This window comes from Pelophylax lessonae, assembly GCF_965119305.1.
Source record: "Pelophylax lessonae genome assembly, chromosome: 3".
Classification (NCBI taxonomy): Eukaryota; Metazoa; Chordata; class Amphibia; order Anura; family Ranidae; genus Pelophylax; species Pelophylax lessonae.
In genome coordinates, this window is record NC_138770.1 from 616,173,076 (window position 1) to 616,190,431 (window position 17,356).

General features: G+C 45.5%; 1 protein-coding gene across 1 annotated transcript in view; it reads left to right on the top strand.

Moving 5' to 3' along the window:
* Positions 1-17,356, top strand: part of GPATCH2 (G-patch domain containing 2) — a 303,764-nt gene that overhangs the window by 212,342 nt on the left and 74,066 nt on the right. Inside the window, exon 8 of the mRNA XM_082249587.1 lies at positions 9,047-9,111. Within this exon, the coding sequence (XP_082105713.1) occupies positions 9,047-9,111 (65 nt within the window). The remainder of the gene's footprint in view (positions 1-9,046; positions 9,112-17,356) is intronic.

A 17,356-nucleotide genomic window follows, 5' to 3' on the forward strand; every position in this document is an offset into this window, starting at 1 on the left:
AACCAATCACCATAGAAGATAAAAAATCCAAAAGAAAAGATATACCTCTCTCCTCTCCCTCCTGACAACTCCACCTGCACCCCTCCACCCCAGTTAGGCTACTTTACAATATATCCCACCAACTCCCTCATCTTTGGGGATTCACAGAAAGATTTCCATGAGGACAATACTATAAGAAATTTCTCATAATGATTGGTTGCCATTGCCCTGAATTCCTCTATTCTCTGTAAATATTGCATTTCATCTACCCACCATTTCATTGGGTCAGAAGATCTTCAGTGTCTCGATATTACAGCCCTAGCGGCCATCAAACAAAAATGTAGAAGGCCCTCCTTAACCCCCCTGGCGGAGCCTTGGAGGATCAACAGCAATGGCACTTGTGAAGTACAAGCGGTTTCTTTATTTGTTACTAATTCAAATACATCAAATTCTGATGTCCAAAAGGGTACAATATTTGCTTCTTTTTACCGCTTCACCTGCTTAACTCTTAGGTAACCACTGATGTTTTATCAGCAAATTTACATGTTGTGCAACTGTTAAATTCTGTGGTGTGATTTTGCAAATCTACACTGCTCAAAAAAATTAAAGAAACATTTTTTAATCAGAGTATAGCATAAAGTCAGTTAAACTCCTGGTATATTAATCTGGTCAGTTAAGTAGCAGAGGGGGTTGTTAATCAGTTTCAGCTCCATTGGTGTTATCTAAATTAACAGGTGCATTATATGGGCAGCAATGAGATGACCTCCAAAACAGGAATGGTTTTACAGGTGGAGGCCACTGATATTTTTTTCCCTACTCCTCTTTTCTGACTGTTTTTCAATACCTTTGCATTAGGCTAGGGTCAGTGTCACTTCTGGTAGCATAAAGCAATACCTGGACCCTATAGAGGTTGCAAAGGCAGTCCAACGCCTCCAGGAAGGCACATCAATACGTGCCATTGCCAGAAGGTTTGCTGTGTCTCCCAGCACAGTCTCAAGAGCATGGAGGAGATTCCAGGAGACAGGCAGTTACTCTAGGAGAGCTGGACAGGGCCGTAGAAGGTCCTTAACCCATCAGCAGGACCACTATCTGCTCCTTTGTACAAGGAGGAACAGGATGAGCACTGCCAGAGCCTTACACAATTACCTCCAGCAGACCACTGGTGTGAATGTCTCTGACCAAACAATCAGAAACAGACTTCATAAGGGTGGCCTGAGGACTGGATGTCCTCTAGTGGGTCCTGTGCTCACTACCTGACACCATGGAGCTCGATTGGCATTTGCCATTGAACACCAGAATTGGCAGGTCCGCCACTGGTGCCCTGAGCTTTTCACAGATGAGAGCAGGTTCACCCTGAGCATGTGCCAGATGTGAAAGAGTCTGGAGAAGCCATGGAGAATGTTATGCTGCCTGTAACATCGTTCAGCATGACCGGTTTGGTGGTGGGTCAGTGATGGTCTGGCGAGGAATATCCATGGAGGGACGCACAGACCACAACAGGCTAGACAATGATACCCTGACTGCCATTAGGTATTTGGATGAATTCCTTGGACCCATTGTCAGACCCTACGCTGGTGCAGTAAGTCCTGGGTTCCTCCTGGTGAATGACAATGCCCAGCCTCATGTAGTGAGCGTATGCAGCCAGTTCCTGGAGGATGAAGAAATTTATACCATTGAATGGCCTCCACACTTGCCTGACCAAAATCTGATAGAACATCTTTGGGACATTGTTTCGGTCTATCCGACGCCGCAAGGTTGCACCTCAGTCTGTTCAGGAGCTCAGTGATGCCCTGGTCCCGATCTGGGAGGAGATACCCTAGGAACACCATTCGCCGTCTCATTAGGAGCATGTCCCGATGTTGTTAGGCATGCATAAAAGCACACGCAGGGCCTTACAAACTACTGAGTACCATTTTGAGTTGCTGCAATTACATTTTAGCAAAATGGACTAGCCTGATGCATAATTTTTTCACTTTGATTTCCGGGTGTCTTTGAATTCAGCCTTCTGTTGGTTGATCATTTTAATTTCCATCAAACAATGTGGCATCCTTTTGTTTCTAACACATTACCCAGTCCATATCAGTATAGATATGCAGCATGATATTTTTCCCTATTGAGATCTGATGTTTTCAAAGTGTACCTTTTTAATTGTTTTTTTTTTTTGGTTTTTTTGAGCAGTTTGTGTGGGGTACCAGGATAATCCACCCGTTTATTAGCAATCCCTTAATGAATCAGTAACTAAATCTTAATATTTTATTAAATGCATGGTGTTCGTCTTTACACTCTCTCTGACAGAGCAACAGGGTCATGTTGTTTGGAAAGTTCTGAGCTTCGGCAATATGCATATTGACATCTATATACGATTTGGTATAAAATATCTGATAGGCCATCTGTTATCGTCATGCAACCCACCTGTAAACAGCCTGAAGAGCATTTATTTACCCGGTCAGTATCAGGAAAACGTCACTTGCAACAGATGTCCTTGAATCTGATTGTTAATGTGACAGCGGAGATTGACTATGTGACAGCGGACAATGTGACACCGCATGTCCTCTAGCCCAAGAGATGGTCACCTGTACACTGCGACATCTTCGATATCCTAGACTGATAAACTTGTCTCCCCCCCCCCTTTCCCCAGAACAATGTCTTATTTACATGTCTTTTATTTAGAAATAAATCTTGCATGCTGATTCGTGATGATTTTTTGTTATCCGAAATGCTATCAGAGTCAGTTTTTGACCATGCTCCACCCTGTTTTACCCAACTTCAAAAACTTGTCTGAAATTTACAAAATTTCAAAAGGAAAAGTTGTGATCTTGAAAAGGAGACAAAAAGTCAAAGTATAACTAAATGGCTAAAAAACATGCAGTATTAAAAAAAAAAGGTTAGAAAACAAACATGAAAACAATTGCACAACCTTGAGAAAGGTAAGAAAAGGTCCTTGTCTTGTGTCCCTTAATAATTTATTTTGTCAGGCAAAGTAAATCCCCCATTAGTATTTTTGACAAAAAAAATAAAAACTGTAAAAATTCTTAATTAATTGGCAGTTTTCTACATAATAGGTTGTGTTGGATTACAATTCATGAACATTTCTATTCTAATTACATACCTGAAATCTGTCACATCAGCCAAAAGCTGGAATCAGGCTTATGGTGAGAGAGTGTCTGCTCTGTAAACAGATAGTTAAAGTAGGATTTAATTTTGTATAGAGCAAGGGAGAGTTATAACCGGTCAGATGTTTTCTCTTTCGTTCATTGACAGACACAGCTCCCAATCTTCTTACCATTGGGTTATACTGCCCCCTACAGGAATAGGACACTAGGCACAAAAAAGTCTGGCTACACATATGGGCTGTCCCAGGAGGTATATTCCCTCTTTCTGCTATAGGTCCTCAGTTTTTTTTTTTTGCCTAGTCAGGGGCAAGGACCTAAGTCCTTGCTGGGATCTCTGGTCCTGGCAATTTCTTTTTTTTTTTATAGAATTTTTTTCCCGTTTTTTTCCTGTAAGATCTACAATCAACTGCCAGACTGGGTGACGGGCTGGATAATCCAGATCCAGTGGTCATCCCAGTCTTGCCAGCGAGGGCCCTCCGCTCCGCACTAGGTTGGCGGCGACATAGCCCCACCGAATGGGGGATGGGCTGCGAGGTCCCATGTGACCAGGTCTCATCCCCATTTTGATGGAAAGGAGGTTCTGTCTCGAGCGGTTTCCGTCTGGTTCCTGGTATAGTAAGTGACTGTCCTCCCTCTCCCCCTGGAGGGTTTTGGGGTGGAAGTAAGCCCCTCCATGGGATGGTCAGACCCCTGGGTTCCCCTCCTTCCCGTTAGGCACCCCCTCAGCGGTCTGGTGGTCGCTGTGGGCCATATTACCCCCCCCCCCCACTTTACTGACGCTTGGGTTGAAGGGGTGACCTGGTCCACCGCCTGGGGTGGGGGCAGGGTGCTGGGGATGGGGGCGAGGTGCGCTGCCTGCGATCAGCTGTGGGACGTGGCTGTACCTGCCAGGGGCCCCCCTTCCTGCCTGTCCCATTTTCTGAGGCCTAGGGATCCCTCCTGGTGCCGCGTGGGGCTGCCATTTTGCTGTAGTCTGTGTGCTGAATTCACGGTGGCCATGTTTGTGTAGTCTGGTGGCCATTTTGCGGCGGTTTGCCATTGAAAATAGCAGCAGCCATGACAATAGTGCCCCGTGGGTGGCGATTTTGGCGGTAGGAGCCCCTCCTCATCCCCTGATGCTGACTCCTGGATCTTTTCACTTCCTGATCACCTCACTTGGCGTGCAGATTATCCTGGTGGCTGTAGATGCCTGTTTCTGCTGTGTGGTGAGTCTGGTTGGGTCCTCTCCCTCTCTGCTAAGGATTGACTAGGTGCTCTATTACTGGCAACCTAGTGCTGCCAGAGCGGTGGGGGTGTCCCTTAGCAGTGTTTTTACACCTTTTCCCTTTTCGTGTGGAGTCTTTGGAGCACATTTCCCAACCTGATCCCCTCTCAGAGGCTGCGGGGCCCTCTGGGTCCCAACCATCCATCTATGCACGGACGGCGGTCCTGGGGTCCTTTGTGTCCCAGGTGGAGGTGGTTTTTGGGCCACGGGCTAGCAAAAAGTGCTCCCTGCCTTATCAGTTTCCTCAGATCCTGAATCTAATATGGCTGCCGTGGACATGGGACACTCTGCTGGGTCTGTGACCACGTGCCCTGAGTTCTCAGATCGTGAGGATATTTCCTCCACACTTCTGCAACGGCACACTAAAAGTCTCTGGTGAATGTACTGATTGTATCTGTGTGTGAGACCTTAAAAATGGAGGACGCAGCTGAAGCTGCATCTGAGGCGTTGGTTCCCTTTGGCACTCGCAAGCCATCCAGTGCGGCAAAGGTGTTTCCTTTCCCCGCCTATTTTGACAGAATTGTCGCTAAAGAGTGGGAACGGCCAAATGTCCCCTTGTGGTCCCTAATCGATTTGCTGTGCGGTTCCCCTATGAGGAGTCCCTGCTTAAAAAGTAGACTGTTCCACCGGTGGTGGACCCTCCAGTCTCCAGATTGAACAAAGCAACCATGATTCCGGTTGAAGAGTCCCCGGCCTTTAAGGACCCGGCTGACCGGAAGGCGGAGGCTGTTGCCCACAAGATGTACACCATGGCTGGTTCGGCACTGAGGTCGGTATTTACCATTGCACTGGTGACGCAAATTCTGACTGAGTGGGCTAAGCTTTTACGCCGTGACCTTGAGGGGGAGCAGCCCCCCCCCCCCCGCCTTTGCTAAACTGGCTGACCAGTTGGTCCAGGGGCTGCAGTTTATCTGTGATGCCTCTTTGGATGCGGCACCCTAGTCACTAGGCTCTCTCTTTTATCAGTGGTCCTTCAGCGTATTTTTTGGGTCAAATGCTGGTCTGCGGACCAGACTTTTAAGAAGGCCTTGACTGATCTTGCTTTTCAAGGAGATCACCCATTTGGAGCTACCCTGGATGAAATCATTAAGGGTCTCACGGGGGAAGAGTACCTTTCTTCTGCAGGCTACTAAGGGCAAGGACCCTCATCGTAGACGTAGGCCCTCCTCCCCAGGTCATAAGAAGCTTTTTCATCCCTCAGGGGCGACTGACAAGGGATCAAAGCCATTCTGGGCCTCCTCTGGTGGATCCAAGCAAACTTGGTCTGGCAATTCGAGAGCGGACTTATCCAGACCCGCAGACAAGGCTCCTTTCAGCATGAAGGTGCGCCCTCACCCATATCAGGGGTGGGGGGATGTCTTCGCTAGTTTCCGGGCCCGTGGATTTCCTTGGTACAAGACAAGTGGGTCCACAAAGTCATACGGTCCAGTTACATGATCAAGTTTCGCTCTTACCCCCTTGGTAAGGTTCTTTCCTTCCAACTTTCGCCTGTCCCGGACCGCTTACAGGGTCTGTTTGGGATGGTACAAGACCTGTTACTTCAAGGGGTGATTGTCCCGGTTCCGTACTAGCATGCGGGTGCTAGGCCTAATAGTGTCTACCTTCAAGGCGGTTCTGTTTGCACAGTTCCATACAAGGTCCCTGCAAAGGGAGATTCTGGCCAAATGGGACAAGACTCCGCAGTCTCTGGACAATCAGATCCGGCTGATTCCAGCTTTTGGCTGATGTGAACAAGAGTCCCTGATATGGTGGCTTCGTACTCCGTCGCTTCGGCTGGGCAAAAATCCTTCCTCCCTTTGTATTGGACAGTGGTCACCATGGATGCCAGCCTGTCCCACTGAGGAGGTGTCCTTGGCAAGCATTTTGCTCAGGGGATCGGGAAACTAGAAGAGTCCAAACTACCGATCAATGTCTTTGAACTCTGACGATCAGACTATGTTTGGACCATTGGACGGATTGTCTTCAGGGTTGTCCAGTGCGTATTCAATCGGACAATGCCATGGCCGTGGCTTATGTCAATCACCAAGGGGGCACAAGAAGTGTCCTGGAGGTAGCCGGCATTCTAAGGTGGGTGGACCAGTTCGTTCCAGCCCTCTCCGCCGTACACATTCCCAGGGTGAAAAACTGGCAGGCGAATTACCTCAGTCAGCAGGCGTTGGACTAAGGGGAGTGGTCCCTTCATTCTGAGATGTTTCATCAGTTGTCTCTCTAGTAGGGCATTCCCGAGGTGGATCTGTTCGCGTTCCTGGCTCAACAGAAAGGTGCAGTGGTTTGTGGCTCGGTCACAGGATTCTCTGGCAGATGACACAGACGCGCTGGTGACCACATGGGTATCGTCTGATTTACGCCTTTCCTCCTCTCAAGCTTCTGCCAAGACTTCTACACAGGATCACGGCAGAAGGGATTCCAGTCATCTTAGTGGCCCCGGACTGGCCTCCCTGGGCTTTGTACACCGATCTGGTGCGGCTGGTCACCGACGTTCCTTGGAAGCTTCCTCTCAGGGAGGATCTGCTGTCCCAAGGACCAATCTTCCATCCTGCTTTACAGTTGCTGGCTTTGATGGCTTGGCTGTTGACCACCAGTTGCTGATGGATAGAGATTTGCCTAAATCGGTTGATTCCATTGTTAAAAGCTAGGAAATCTACTTCTAGGAAGATGTACCATTGTACGTGGAAGATGTACATTGCGTGTAGTGAGTCTCTTGGGATTCATCCTCATTCTTTTTCGGTGGCTCGGATCTTGACCTTGGGGGTGTAGCAGAAACTGGCCTTGAGTACTATCAAGGGCCAGGTGTCGGCCTTAGTGGTCTTCTTTCAACGGCCCTTGGCCACACACTCCCTGGTGCGTACTTTTCTTCAGGGAGTTCGGCACTTGGCACCTCCAGTGCGGTCTCCTGTTACCACCTTGGGACCTCAATTTGGTGCTCTCAATCCTCCAGAAGCCTCCCTTAGAGAATCTTTAGGAGATTCCCCTGCATAATCTGTTCTGGAAGTTGACCTTTTTGATGGCTATCAGTTATGCGTGGTGGCGTTATCCTGTCGTTCACCTTACTTGTTGGTTCACAGAGACAAGGTGCTTCTTAGCCCCTGTCCGTCGTTCCTTCCTTTGATTTTCGTTTGAATGAAAACATTTTCTTGCCTTCCCTGTGTCCAAGGCCAAAACATCAGAAGGAAATTGCTTTGCATGCCTTGGTTGGGATCCAGGCAGTTAGGGTGTACCTGGCAGCTACGGAGTCTTTTAGTAAATTAGACTCACTATTTGTGCTCACAGATGGGCCTCGGAAAGGGTTATTCGCTTCCTCTGCGACCATTTCCATATGGATCAGACAGATGGTGGTTCAGGCCTATTCCATCAAGGGTCAGGTTCCTTCTGCTTCCTAGGCCATCCGTCATCAGGCGTCAGTAAAGCTGGTTTGCAAGGTGGCTACATGGTCGTCAGCGCACACTTTCACTAAGTTCTATAAAGTGGATGGGTTGGCATCTGCGGATGCTTCCTTTGGCCACAAAGTTTTGCAGGCTGCTGTTTAGAGGACCTGATCTTCTTTGAGGGTGTATTGTTCTTTGTAGGTGGGCTGCAGTTGTTTTAGTTGAGCTCCTGGTTGGCTTTAGTTTAGCCTTGGGAATTTTTTTCGCTGTTCCCACCCCTTATGTTTAACATTGCTTTGGGACGTCCCAATGAACGAAAGAGAAAATTAGATTTTTGGCCTACCATCAAATCTATTTCTCTGATGTTCATTGACGGACAAGGCACCCACCCCTCTGTGGATTTGTAATTCTTCTGACACTGCTTGTAACAAACCTGAGTACCTATAGCAGAGGGAGGGAGTATACCAAACAAAACAAGGTGGATAAACCACCTATCTCCTACGCTTGTTTCTTGTTTGGAGGGAGTATACCCCCTGGGACTGCCCATATACATAGCCAGACTTTTTTTCTGCCTAGTGTCTTACTCCTGTAGGGGCAATATAACCCAATGGCTGAGAAGATCAGGAGCTGTCTGTCAATGAACATCAGAGAAATTAACTTCATGGTAAGTCAAAAATCCAATTTTTTTGCCATCTGTGTCCCATTGTGGAAATTTCCCTTCACTTCCTGTCCCACAGCCAAACAGGAAGTAAGAAGAAATCCCTGGAAATTAGGTGAATCCTTTGGGAACACCCAGGTCACCAGAACTAGTGTCCCCATTGGAAGATTTTCCCCTCTATTGTATCTCTGGGGACAACCCAAAATTTGGTATTTTCTTTTACTTTCACTTTCAATGTAATGGTTAACAGGACAAATGGAGAGGCTGAATCTCCCTAACGGGGACACAGACAGCAATAAAAACCTGCCAGGTGTTCTAATCTCTTTCCCCTCTATCCAAAACGAAAAAGAAAAAAGTTTTGCCTTTAGTTGTACTTTGAGGTGGAAGTACTCACGCTTACTGGAAGTAAAGCACTCTGGATGGGTATCAAATTGTGTTGTTCAACAGAAGCCATAAGAGCAAAACAAGGTAGTAGCACAGAATTGCAGTTCTTATTAGGTGTTGTCGCCCTCGCTACTGGTGCAGACAATATGGGTGGATGGATACCAGTATGTACAGTACTTTAGAAATGTTTTTGCCCATTTTTTGTATATGTGCTTTAACCTAATGGTATTTGCTGCCCTAAAAAAGTGTTCTTAAAGTTGTATTTTTTTTTTTCTTTCTCCAGCTCTTACGAGATACCCGGTCAGATCGAGGACATAAGAAAAATTGCTCGGGAAAAACTGCTAGCAGGTGAGACACAGATTGTGTGTGAGTAGAGGCATTCGTACTTTGTATATTGGGCATTAACAGGTCTACAGGAAGGTTTAAAAAGCACCATTCTTTGCTGGGAGGATGTGATGTCTTTTTATACTGTCCTTCCAAATATGTGTGTGTTTTATTTAATATCAGATTTTGGGTTAATTATGTGAAGCACAAATCAATTTCTGGAAAATTTAATGGCATGCTATTAGTGTAGCCCTAATATATTTTGGGGCACGTCAATCAAGCCTCCATTGGGTTCTCCTGCCAACTTTTCCCAATTAAGGTTCTGTGGTTCTCCAAGGTTTCTCCAGAAGTTGCTAGGGGTTCCTTTAGCTGTGAGTATTTTCTGCCTGTTAAAAAAGTAAGGCTTTACTCTAATCTTTTAAGCTGTCGATGGGGGGGCTTCTTCCCATTGTCCATCAATGTATGGAGTATTCTCTCTATCCACCAATGTAAAGAGCAATCTTCCCGCTGTCCGTCAATGTACAGAGTATTCCTCTCTATCCACCAATGTGAGGAGCATTCTTCCCACTATCCATCAATGTATGGAGTATTCCTCTCTATCCGCCAATGTAAGGAGCATTCTCCCCACTATTAATCAATGTATGGAGTATTCCTCTCTATCCACCAATGTGAGGAGCATTCTTCCCACTATCCATCAATGTATGGAGTATTCCTCTCTATCCACCAATGTGAGGAGCATTCTTCCCACTATCCATCAATGTATGGAGTAGGGCTGAGCGATAAAACGATACCGATATGTATCGCGATAGTCACGTGATCGATAGCAATAAAAGACTTTGAACGATAAAACGAAAAGTCCGCTCCTACGGGTTTTAGCTTTAAAAATGGCGCCGCCCGTCGCATACATGTCACCGCGCACGCGCCGCCGCCGCTCGGAAGAGGCCGGGAATAGCCGAAATTACACGAGCGGTGGCGGAGCGTGCGCAATGACGTGGCGGCGCCATTTTTAAAATGAAGGCGCCTCTGGAACAGGTAAGTGAAACCACTTCACTACCTGCCATTATGCAGGGCTGCGGGCACACTACAAGGGATGCAGTGCTGCGGGCATGGTCTACCTGTACCATGCCCACAGCACTGCATCTCCTGTAGTATGCCCACAACCCCGGATCCTCTTGTACCATGCCAGTACCCTGCATTCTCCTGTACCATGCCAGTACCCTGCATTCTCCTGTACCATGCCAGTACCCTGCATTCTCCTGCACCATGCCAGTACCCTGCATTCTCCTGCACCATGCCAGTGCCCTGCATTCTCCTGCACCATGCCAGTGCCCTGCATTCTCCTGCACCATGCCAGTACCCTGCATTCTCCTGCACCATGCCAGTACCCTGCATTCTCCTGCACCATGCCAGTGCCCTGCATTCTCCTGCACCATGCCAGTACCCTGCGTTCTCCTGCACCATGCCAGTACCCTGCGTTCTCCTGCACCATGCCAGTACCCTGCATTCTCCTGCACCATGTCAGTACCCTTCATTCTCCTGCAGCATGCCAGTGCCCTGCATTCTCCTGCACCATGCCAGTACCCTGCATTCTCCTGTACCATGCCAGTATCTTGCATTCTCCTGCAGCATGCCAGTGCCCTGCATTCTCCTGCACCATGCCAGTGCCCTGCATTCTCCTGCACCATGCCAGTGCCCTGCATTCTCCTGCACCATGCCAGTGCCCTGCATTCTCCTGCACCATGCCAGTACCCTGCATTCTCCTGCACCATGCCAGTACCCTGCATTCTCCTGCACCATGCCAGTCACCCTGCATTCTCCTGTACCATGCCCGCCGCCCTGCATTCTCACCCTAGGGTCCTTATTTTAAATGGGTAATAAAAAATATTTCACTTTGTTATCACTTTGTCATCACTTTGGAAATTAAAGGCAATTGGAATTCCTGGAAAAAAAAAAAAAAAAAATATCAATAATTATCGATATCGACCGATATGAAACACTGATATCGTGATACAGTTTTCAGCCATATCGCCCAGCCCTAGTATGGAGTATTCCTCTCTATCCACCAATGTAAGGAGCATTCTCCCCACTATCCATCAATGTATGGAGTATTCCTCTCTATCCACCAATGTAAGGAGCATTCTCCCCACTATCCATCAATGTATGGAGTATTCCTCTCTATCCACCAATGTAAGGAGCATTCTCCCCACTATCCATCAATGTATGGAGTATTCCTCTCTATCCACCAATGTAAGGAGCATTCTCCCCACTATCCATCAATGTATGGAGTATTCCTCTCTATCCACCAATGTAAGGAGCATTCTCCCCACTATCCATCATTGTATGGAGTATTCCTCTCTATCCACCAATGTAAGGAGCATTCTCCCCACTATCCATCAATTTATGGAGTATTCCTCTCTATCCACCAATGTGAGGAGCATTCTTCCCACTGTCCATCAATGTATGGAGTATTCCTCTCTATCCACCAATGTAAGGAGCATTCTCCCCACTATCCATCATTGTATGGAGTATTCCTCTCTATCCACCAATGTAAGGAGCATTCTCCCCACTATCCATCAATTTATGGAGTATTCCTCTCTATCCACCAATGTGAGGAGCATTCTTCCCACTGTCCATCAATGTATGGAGTATTCTCTCTATCCACCAATGTGAGGAGCATTCTTCCCACTGTCCATCAATGTATGGAGTATTCTCTCTATCCACCAATGTAAGGAGCAGTCTTCCCACTATCCATCAATGTATGGAGTATTCCTCTCTCTCTTTCTGCCAATGTGAGGAGCATTCTTCCCACTGCCCATCCTCCTCATACAAACTATTTTTATTCCTTTTTTAAAGATTTCAAACTTCTTTCACGTTGTCATTATGGGGTATTGTTTGTAGAATTTTGAGGAAAATAATGAATTTAATCCAATAAGGCTGTAACATAACAAAATGTGGAAAAAGTGAAACGCTGTGAATACTTTCCAGATGCACTGTACAAAAGACACGTTGCATAGATTTAGCAACAAACTTAGATGCATATCCGACTGCCTTTCAGATCAGAATTTTACTATTTACATGCTCCCTAAGGCCCCTTTCACACTTATGTGACGCGATTTTGACTTGATTTTGAAAGCTATGGCTATGGCTCAAAACGCAATCAAATTGTGGCAAAGTAGTGCAGGAACTACTTAGAAGTCGGTGCGACTTCAAAACGCACTGATATGAATGGGGCTCATTGAAAATAATGGAAAACGACTTGTCATGCGATTTTTGCTGTCCAAAATCGCGGGACAAGTCGCACTAGTGTGAAAGGGGCCTAAAGCTGTTTTATCTACAACTGTACAAAGGTTTCCTTACCATAAGAGGTGTGAAAACCTAGTGTGCCAGGACTGTTTTTTAATGGACATAATAAATATGCAGTTTCAAAGCAGAACTCCGGCAAGAATGATTTGAACACTATTTTCAGGGTACATACCTATCTTCTGGAAAAGCATGATCCCTTTCTTCTTACAAACCATTTTAGATGTATTTTTCTTCCCCAAATGGGTCCCTTCTTTTTTATTTTCCTTCGGGTTATGTGACCAGGAGCAGCTGTTACACCCTATGGAGAATTAACTCTCAGTTGTTCTTCTTCCTAGCTGTACCTTGTTGAAGAATATGTGTGAATAAGTATGCCATGCTTCCTTCTGTGGACAGGTAGAATCAGCAGAACTATATAAAAAAATGGCTAACACCTCAACCTATAACTAGCCTTTGCACCAAGGAGCACATGAAATTGCCAGCCAGCCTGCAACAAACCAAAATTGACCTTAACAGTTCACGTCAACGATCGGCACAACACCCGTTCATGACTCACCTACATCCATGGATCCCCTGACACTAGTGTGTGGCTGACTATACTAATACAAAACCAATTTATTTTTATTGACACATAGTTTATTATTATTAGGGAAGGAAGAATGTTTAAACTCAATAAACACACCATTTCCTACCGTCAGAGGAAACAATCACCCAGTTGGAAAATCCCTTTGGATGGTAACCAACACTTTCTAAAACTTTAAATGCTCAATATCGCCCCCTATGGTAGCCCTGAACAGCCCCAGTGTCAGTGCAGAATTAGGGGCAGGATCAGGGGATCAGGTCATAGTGTGGAAGATGGGATTGTTATCCAAAAGAAAGGTATCCTCTTTCATTGTTGATCTTACTTTGAGATGAGGAAAGGTAAAATTGGTTGCTGTGGGTTATTGCCTCCTGCACATAATTTCTGCTTGGTCTTGTACTTATCAAATTCACCCAATAGCTTTGCTGTCTTCTGAAAGTTTGTCTGAAGAGTCTCTATAGTTAAACCACCATCATTTTGTGACCTTTGTCAAGGTGAGCTCCATAATGGATTATCGAACATATTTTCTTCATAATCATATTAGAAAATATGTTGAAAATTTGACATTCATCAAGACTTCTTATCTGTCCACGCTCTGATAGAACGCAGCGGATGTCGACCAATACCAAATCTATTGACTTCCTAAAAATTCTGCATCCTTAAAGAGATACTTTTTGTAAAGTAAAAAATGTGTATACCAAATATATATTTTATCACAAAGAAAGGAATGTTATTGTTCAAAATTGTAGAATAATGCATGGCATCCATCAAGCGCTAAGCTTTTGGCATTTTTCTTGGTTTTAAGGTTGATTGTGTTTTTTCTTTATTAAAGTATGTAAACTCGGACAACAAACTTTTTTTCTTATTTGCTCCATTTTCATCTCTTAAATTGACCTTTTTAGATGCTCGTCTTTTTTTTTTTTTTTTTTTGAGAAGTACAAAAATACCTGTTGATCCTGCCATCTAGTAAGCTTATAATTTCCTGTGATCTCTGCCTGCGCTGTATAATGTTCCCAGCTCTCTTTGTGGCCCATACCTCCCCCTATGTTATAGAGGTGAGGAGTGGATAAAGTGTCCTGCAGTCCTGTTCTAGAAAAGACAAGAACTCACTGCTCAAGGTGGTGTGATTGCCTGATGACTCACACCGGTGCATTCCCCGGCTCTCCTCCGTGAAAACTTGATAAAGGAAAAGGAATTGGCAGCACTCCAGGTTGAGTCAAAATCCAGATTTATTGACTGGACATCCAAATATGACAATCGTGACAAGGTAGACGCGTTTCACACACTGACTGTGTGCTTAAGCATTTCCAATGTCAGTCAGTGTGTGAAATGTGTCTACCTTGTCCCATGATTGTCATATTTGGATGTCCAGTCAATAAATCTGGATTTTGACTCAACCTGGAGTGCTGCCAATTTCTTTTCCTTTATCAAGTCCTGTCCTAGGTTGACCAATCGAAATCAATCTGGTCCACCCCAGGAGCACTGTCCAGAGAAGAGTGGGGGTTTCATTTCTCCGGACCGCTGGACTGGCTGTGGGGACATTGACAGTTCAAGATTGCTGGAGTTAGAGTGGTTGCAAACCTCAGACATAAAAAATGAACAAAGCATATCTCTCTATAGTGTGTACTTGTCTCAGTCCAGAGCACTAAGTGTAAGTTCTGTCCGCTGCCTCATTCCTCTGCTATCCATATAAGTCTCTTGTGATGAGTTTTTCTGACACCAGGAGAAAAATGGTGACAGGGGAGGGCACAACATGTGATTGACTGCCTCAAATCTGTTCCTGTGTGCTGTGTGAAGGGGGTGTGTCTTTTCTCTCCAATCAGCTCTCAGAGCTCTCCTCACTGATGTAACGTCAGCTCTCCGCCCCCTGCTTTTCAGAGCTGAGAGATCCCGTGTCAATTCTGCACTATGAATGGATGTACGAGAAATATGGGTGTAGTTACACAGGTACAACTTATGTAGGAGCATGTGTATCACCTGAGTCCAGTCACTTTACTAGGTATAGGTAGGGGTTTACAACCACTTTAAGTGAAGCAGAGACCAGGGGGATAGGGAAAGTGTTCAGTTTTAGTTCACATTTACATTAAATTTTTTCTGTAAAGGTGAACTAGCCCTTTAGGTACCTTCCTCCTTAACCAGAGGAGAGACCTTGCCATGGATGTTCAAGTACCCAGTGCTGCATCATTGGAAAGAGGAGAAAAAGGGGATATGCACCACCGTACTTGGAAGTAGCAGGCTCTGGCATTTGTTTGGAGCAATGAGGAAGTATGTAGACGGTGTCAGCAGTGGAGGGGCCCTGAATGGGATTGAGACGGCTCAAATTTGGACCTTTATTTTGGCTAATTCAACAGGATTGTAGGTGACTGTTCAAGCACCACCTGGTCAACAAAAGTCATTTTGAGCTGGGTAGAGATATTATTGGCCACACAATGACTGTGTTCTTACAGATGCAGTCACTGTTCGGCAGCGCCATTGTATTCAGGCAGGTGCGGTGGCGCAGCTGCTGATTACAGTATCCAACATCAAAGATTCTTCCATCCATTCTACATAACGTGGATGGGGGGATTGACTGATTTTCTCTCGTTCAGCCCCCAGCAGTGTTTTATAGCATCACATCTGAACTAAAGAAGAGTTTTTTCTGTTTGCCTGGAGTTCTTCTTTACACCACAACTTTTTTTATGTAGATAAAAAGATCATTTTACCTCTTTTATTTTTCCCGTCTGTCATCTGTTATTCGGGAAGGAGTCCTAATTTGCCTTAGATACACAACTATTTGTCACTGCATCCAGTTTGCCAAAAATAAATGAAACCATTAATTACTACATTTTTGAGCAGCTGTTAATATATTGGGATTGGAAAATTGAGCGCTAGATTGTTGGTTAAGTGGATGTACTATTAGCGGTATGCGGAGTCCATCAACTGATTAAGGCAATTGGGTAAATATTTATGGGCTGACAGAAAAAAAAAGGGGAGTTTTGTACTCCACTTTAGTCTTGCAAAAACAAATAATAACCGTTCAAGCTTTTAATTCTGTTTCTTAATAGAAATTTTAAATCTGTTCTTAAACTTTTTTTAAAATGAGCACTGGCGATAACTAAAATCTCATATTTTTTAATCCCGTGAGGAACCATTGACCGATAATAAAGACCCAAATTCATTCAAGCTACATTTTTTTTTTTTTTATATCCTTAAATATGATTTTTTAACAGTATCACAGCCTGTCTTTGTAATCATAACATGTAACGTGTTACTCATCTGACGAGTGAAAACAAAAAGTTTAAATCTAAACTTCAGTCTTCTTCCCTTCAGTCTTGCGCAGTTGTACAGGCTCCTCCCCTGTACTGAAATTGCTTGATTTTGCTGCACACTGTGAACTTCTCACAGTGTGCGATAGAAGCTGCAGCAAATCAGTCTCATTTCTCTTACGTCCTCTGACAGTTGCCGCCCGTTCATACATTCTTCACAATTGGGTATTGGCCTTCTCCGCAGGAGCAAGCTAGACAGTAATTTTGTTATTACAACAAACATTAACATATAGACACACCCACAGGGGGCCGTCCCTCTGGCCTATATCCTCCAGCCCATACCACTCTAATCCAGTTCTTTGCTGCCTAGCGTCAGGAGTAGGCTAGGTTTTCCCCTTTCCACCCCTCACATCTACACTGCTTTGGAACGTCCCAATCGTGAAGACTGTATGAATGGGCGGAGACTGTCAGAGGACTCGGAGAAAAGAATTTTACGGTAAGATTTTACAAAAATTCTATTTTTTCATGCTGGAGGATGTCCAGTATCACCTAGAACTTAAGATCTTTCCTCCCCAGCCTGACTGTCCCTGACTCACCACTTTTATTAACCCCTTTGAGGCGTCGCCTCCGGGCCCTGTAAGGGGTTTTAGGATGCCGGGAGGCGGGGCATGGTTTATGATCAGGTGACTGCTGGGATTGGCCGTCACAACGGTCACATGATCGGAAAGCTGCCGATCGCAAGTAGTGATAGGCAGCTTTCCATTAGGCACTGGTAACTGTGTTCCAGGAGCGTGCAGGGCGCCCACTCTCGGCACAGCTGTATTCACGCTAATTCATGCAAATATGCGACCTTTTGGCGCCAAGGCCCGCTTGCCAAGAGGCCACATATTTTCGTGTGGCCGGCACCAAGGGGGTTATTTGGATTTCACTTCTTACAATCATGTAGGCTCAGCACCACATGAGAATCACCTAGGGCAGTCTGCTTGCAAATATAGTCTTCCTAGGAACACCCACAGCTCAGACTGCCATCCATCCATCCATCAAGACTTTTTGATATTTGCATAACTCCTCCCCAGAGTCGGTCCATTGCGTGCATTAGGGCTGAGCACTCTTCATAGGAATATTAAAGCTCCATTCACACCTG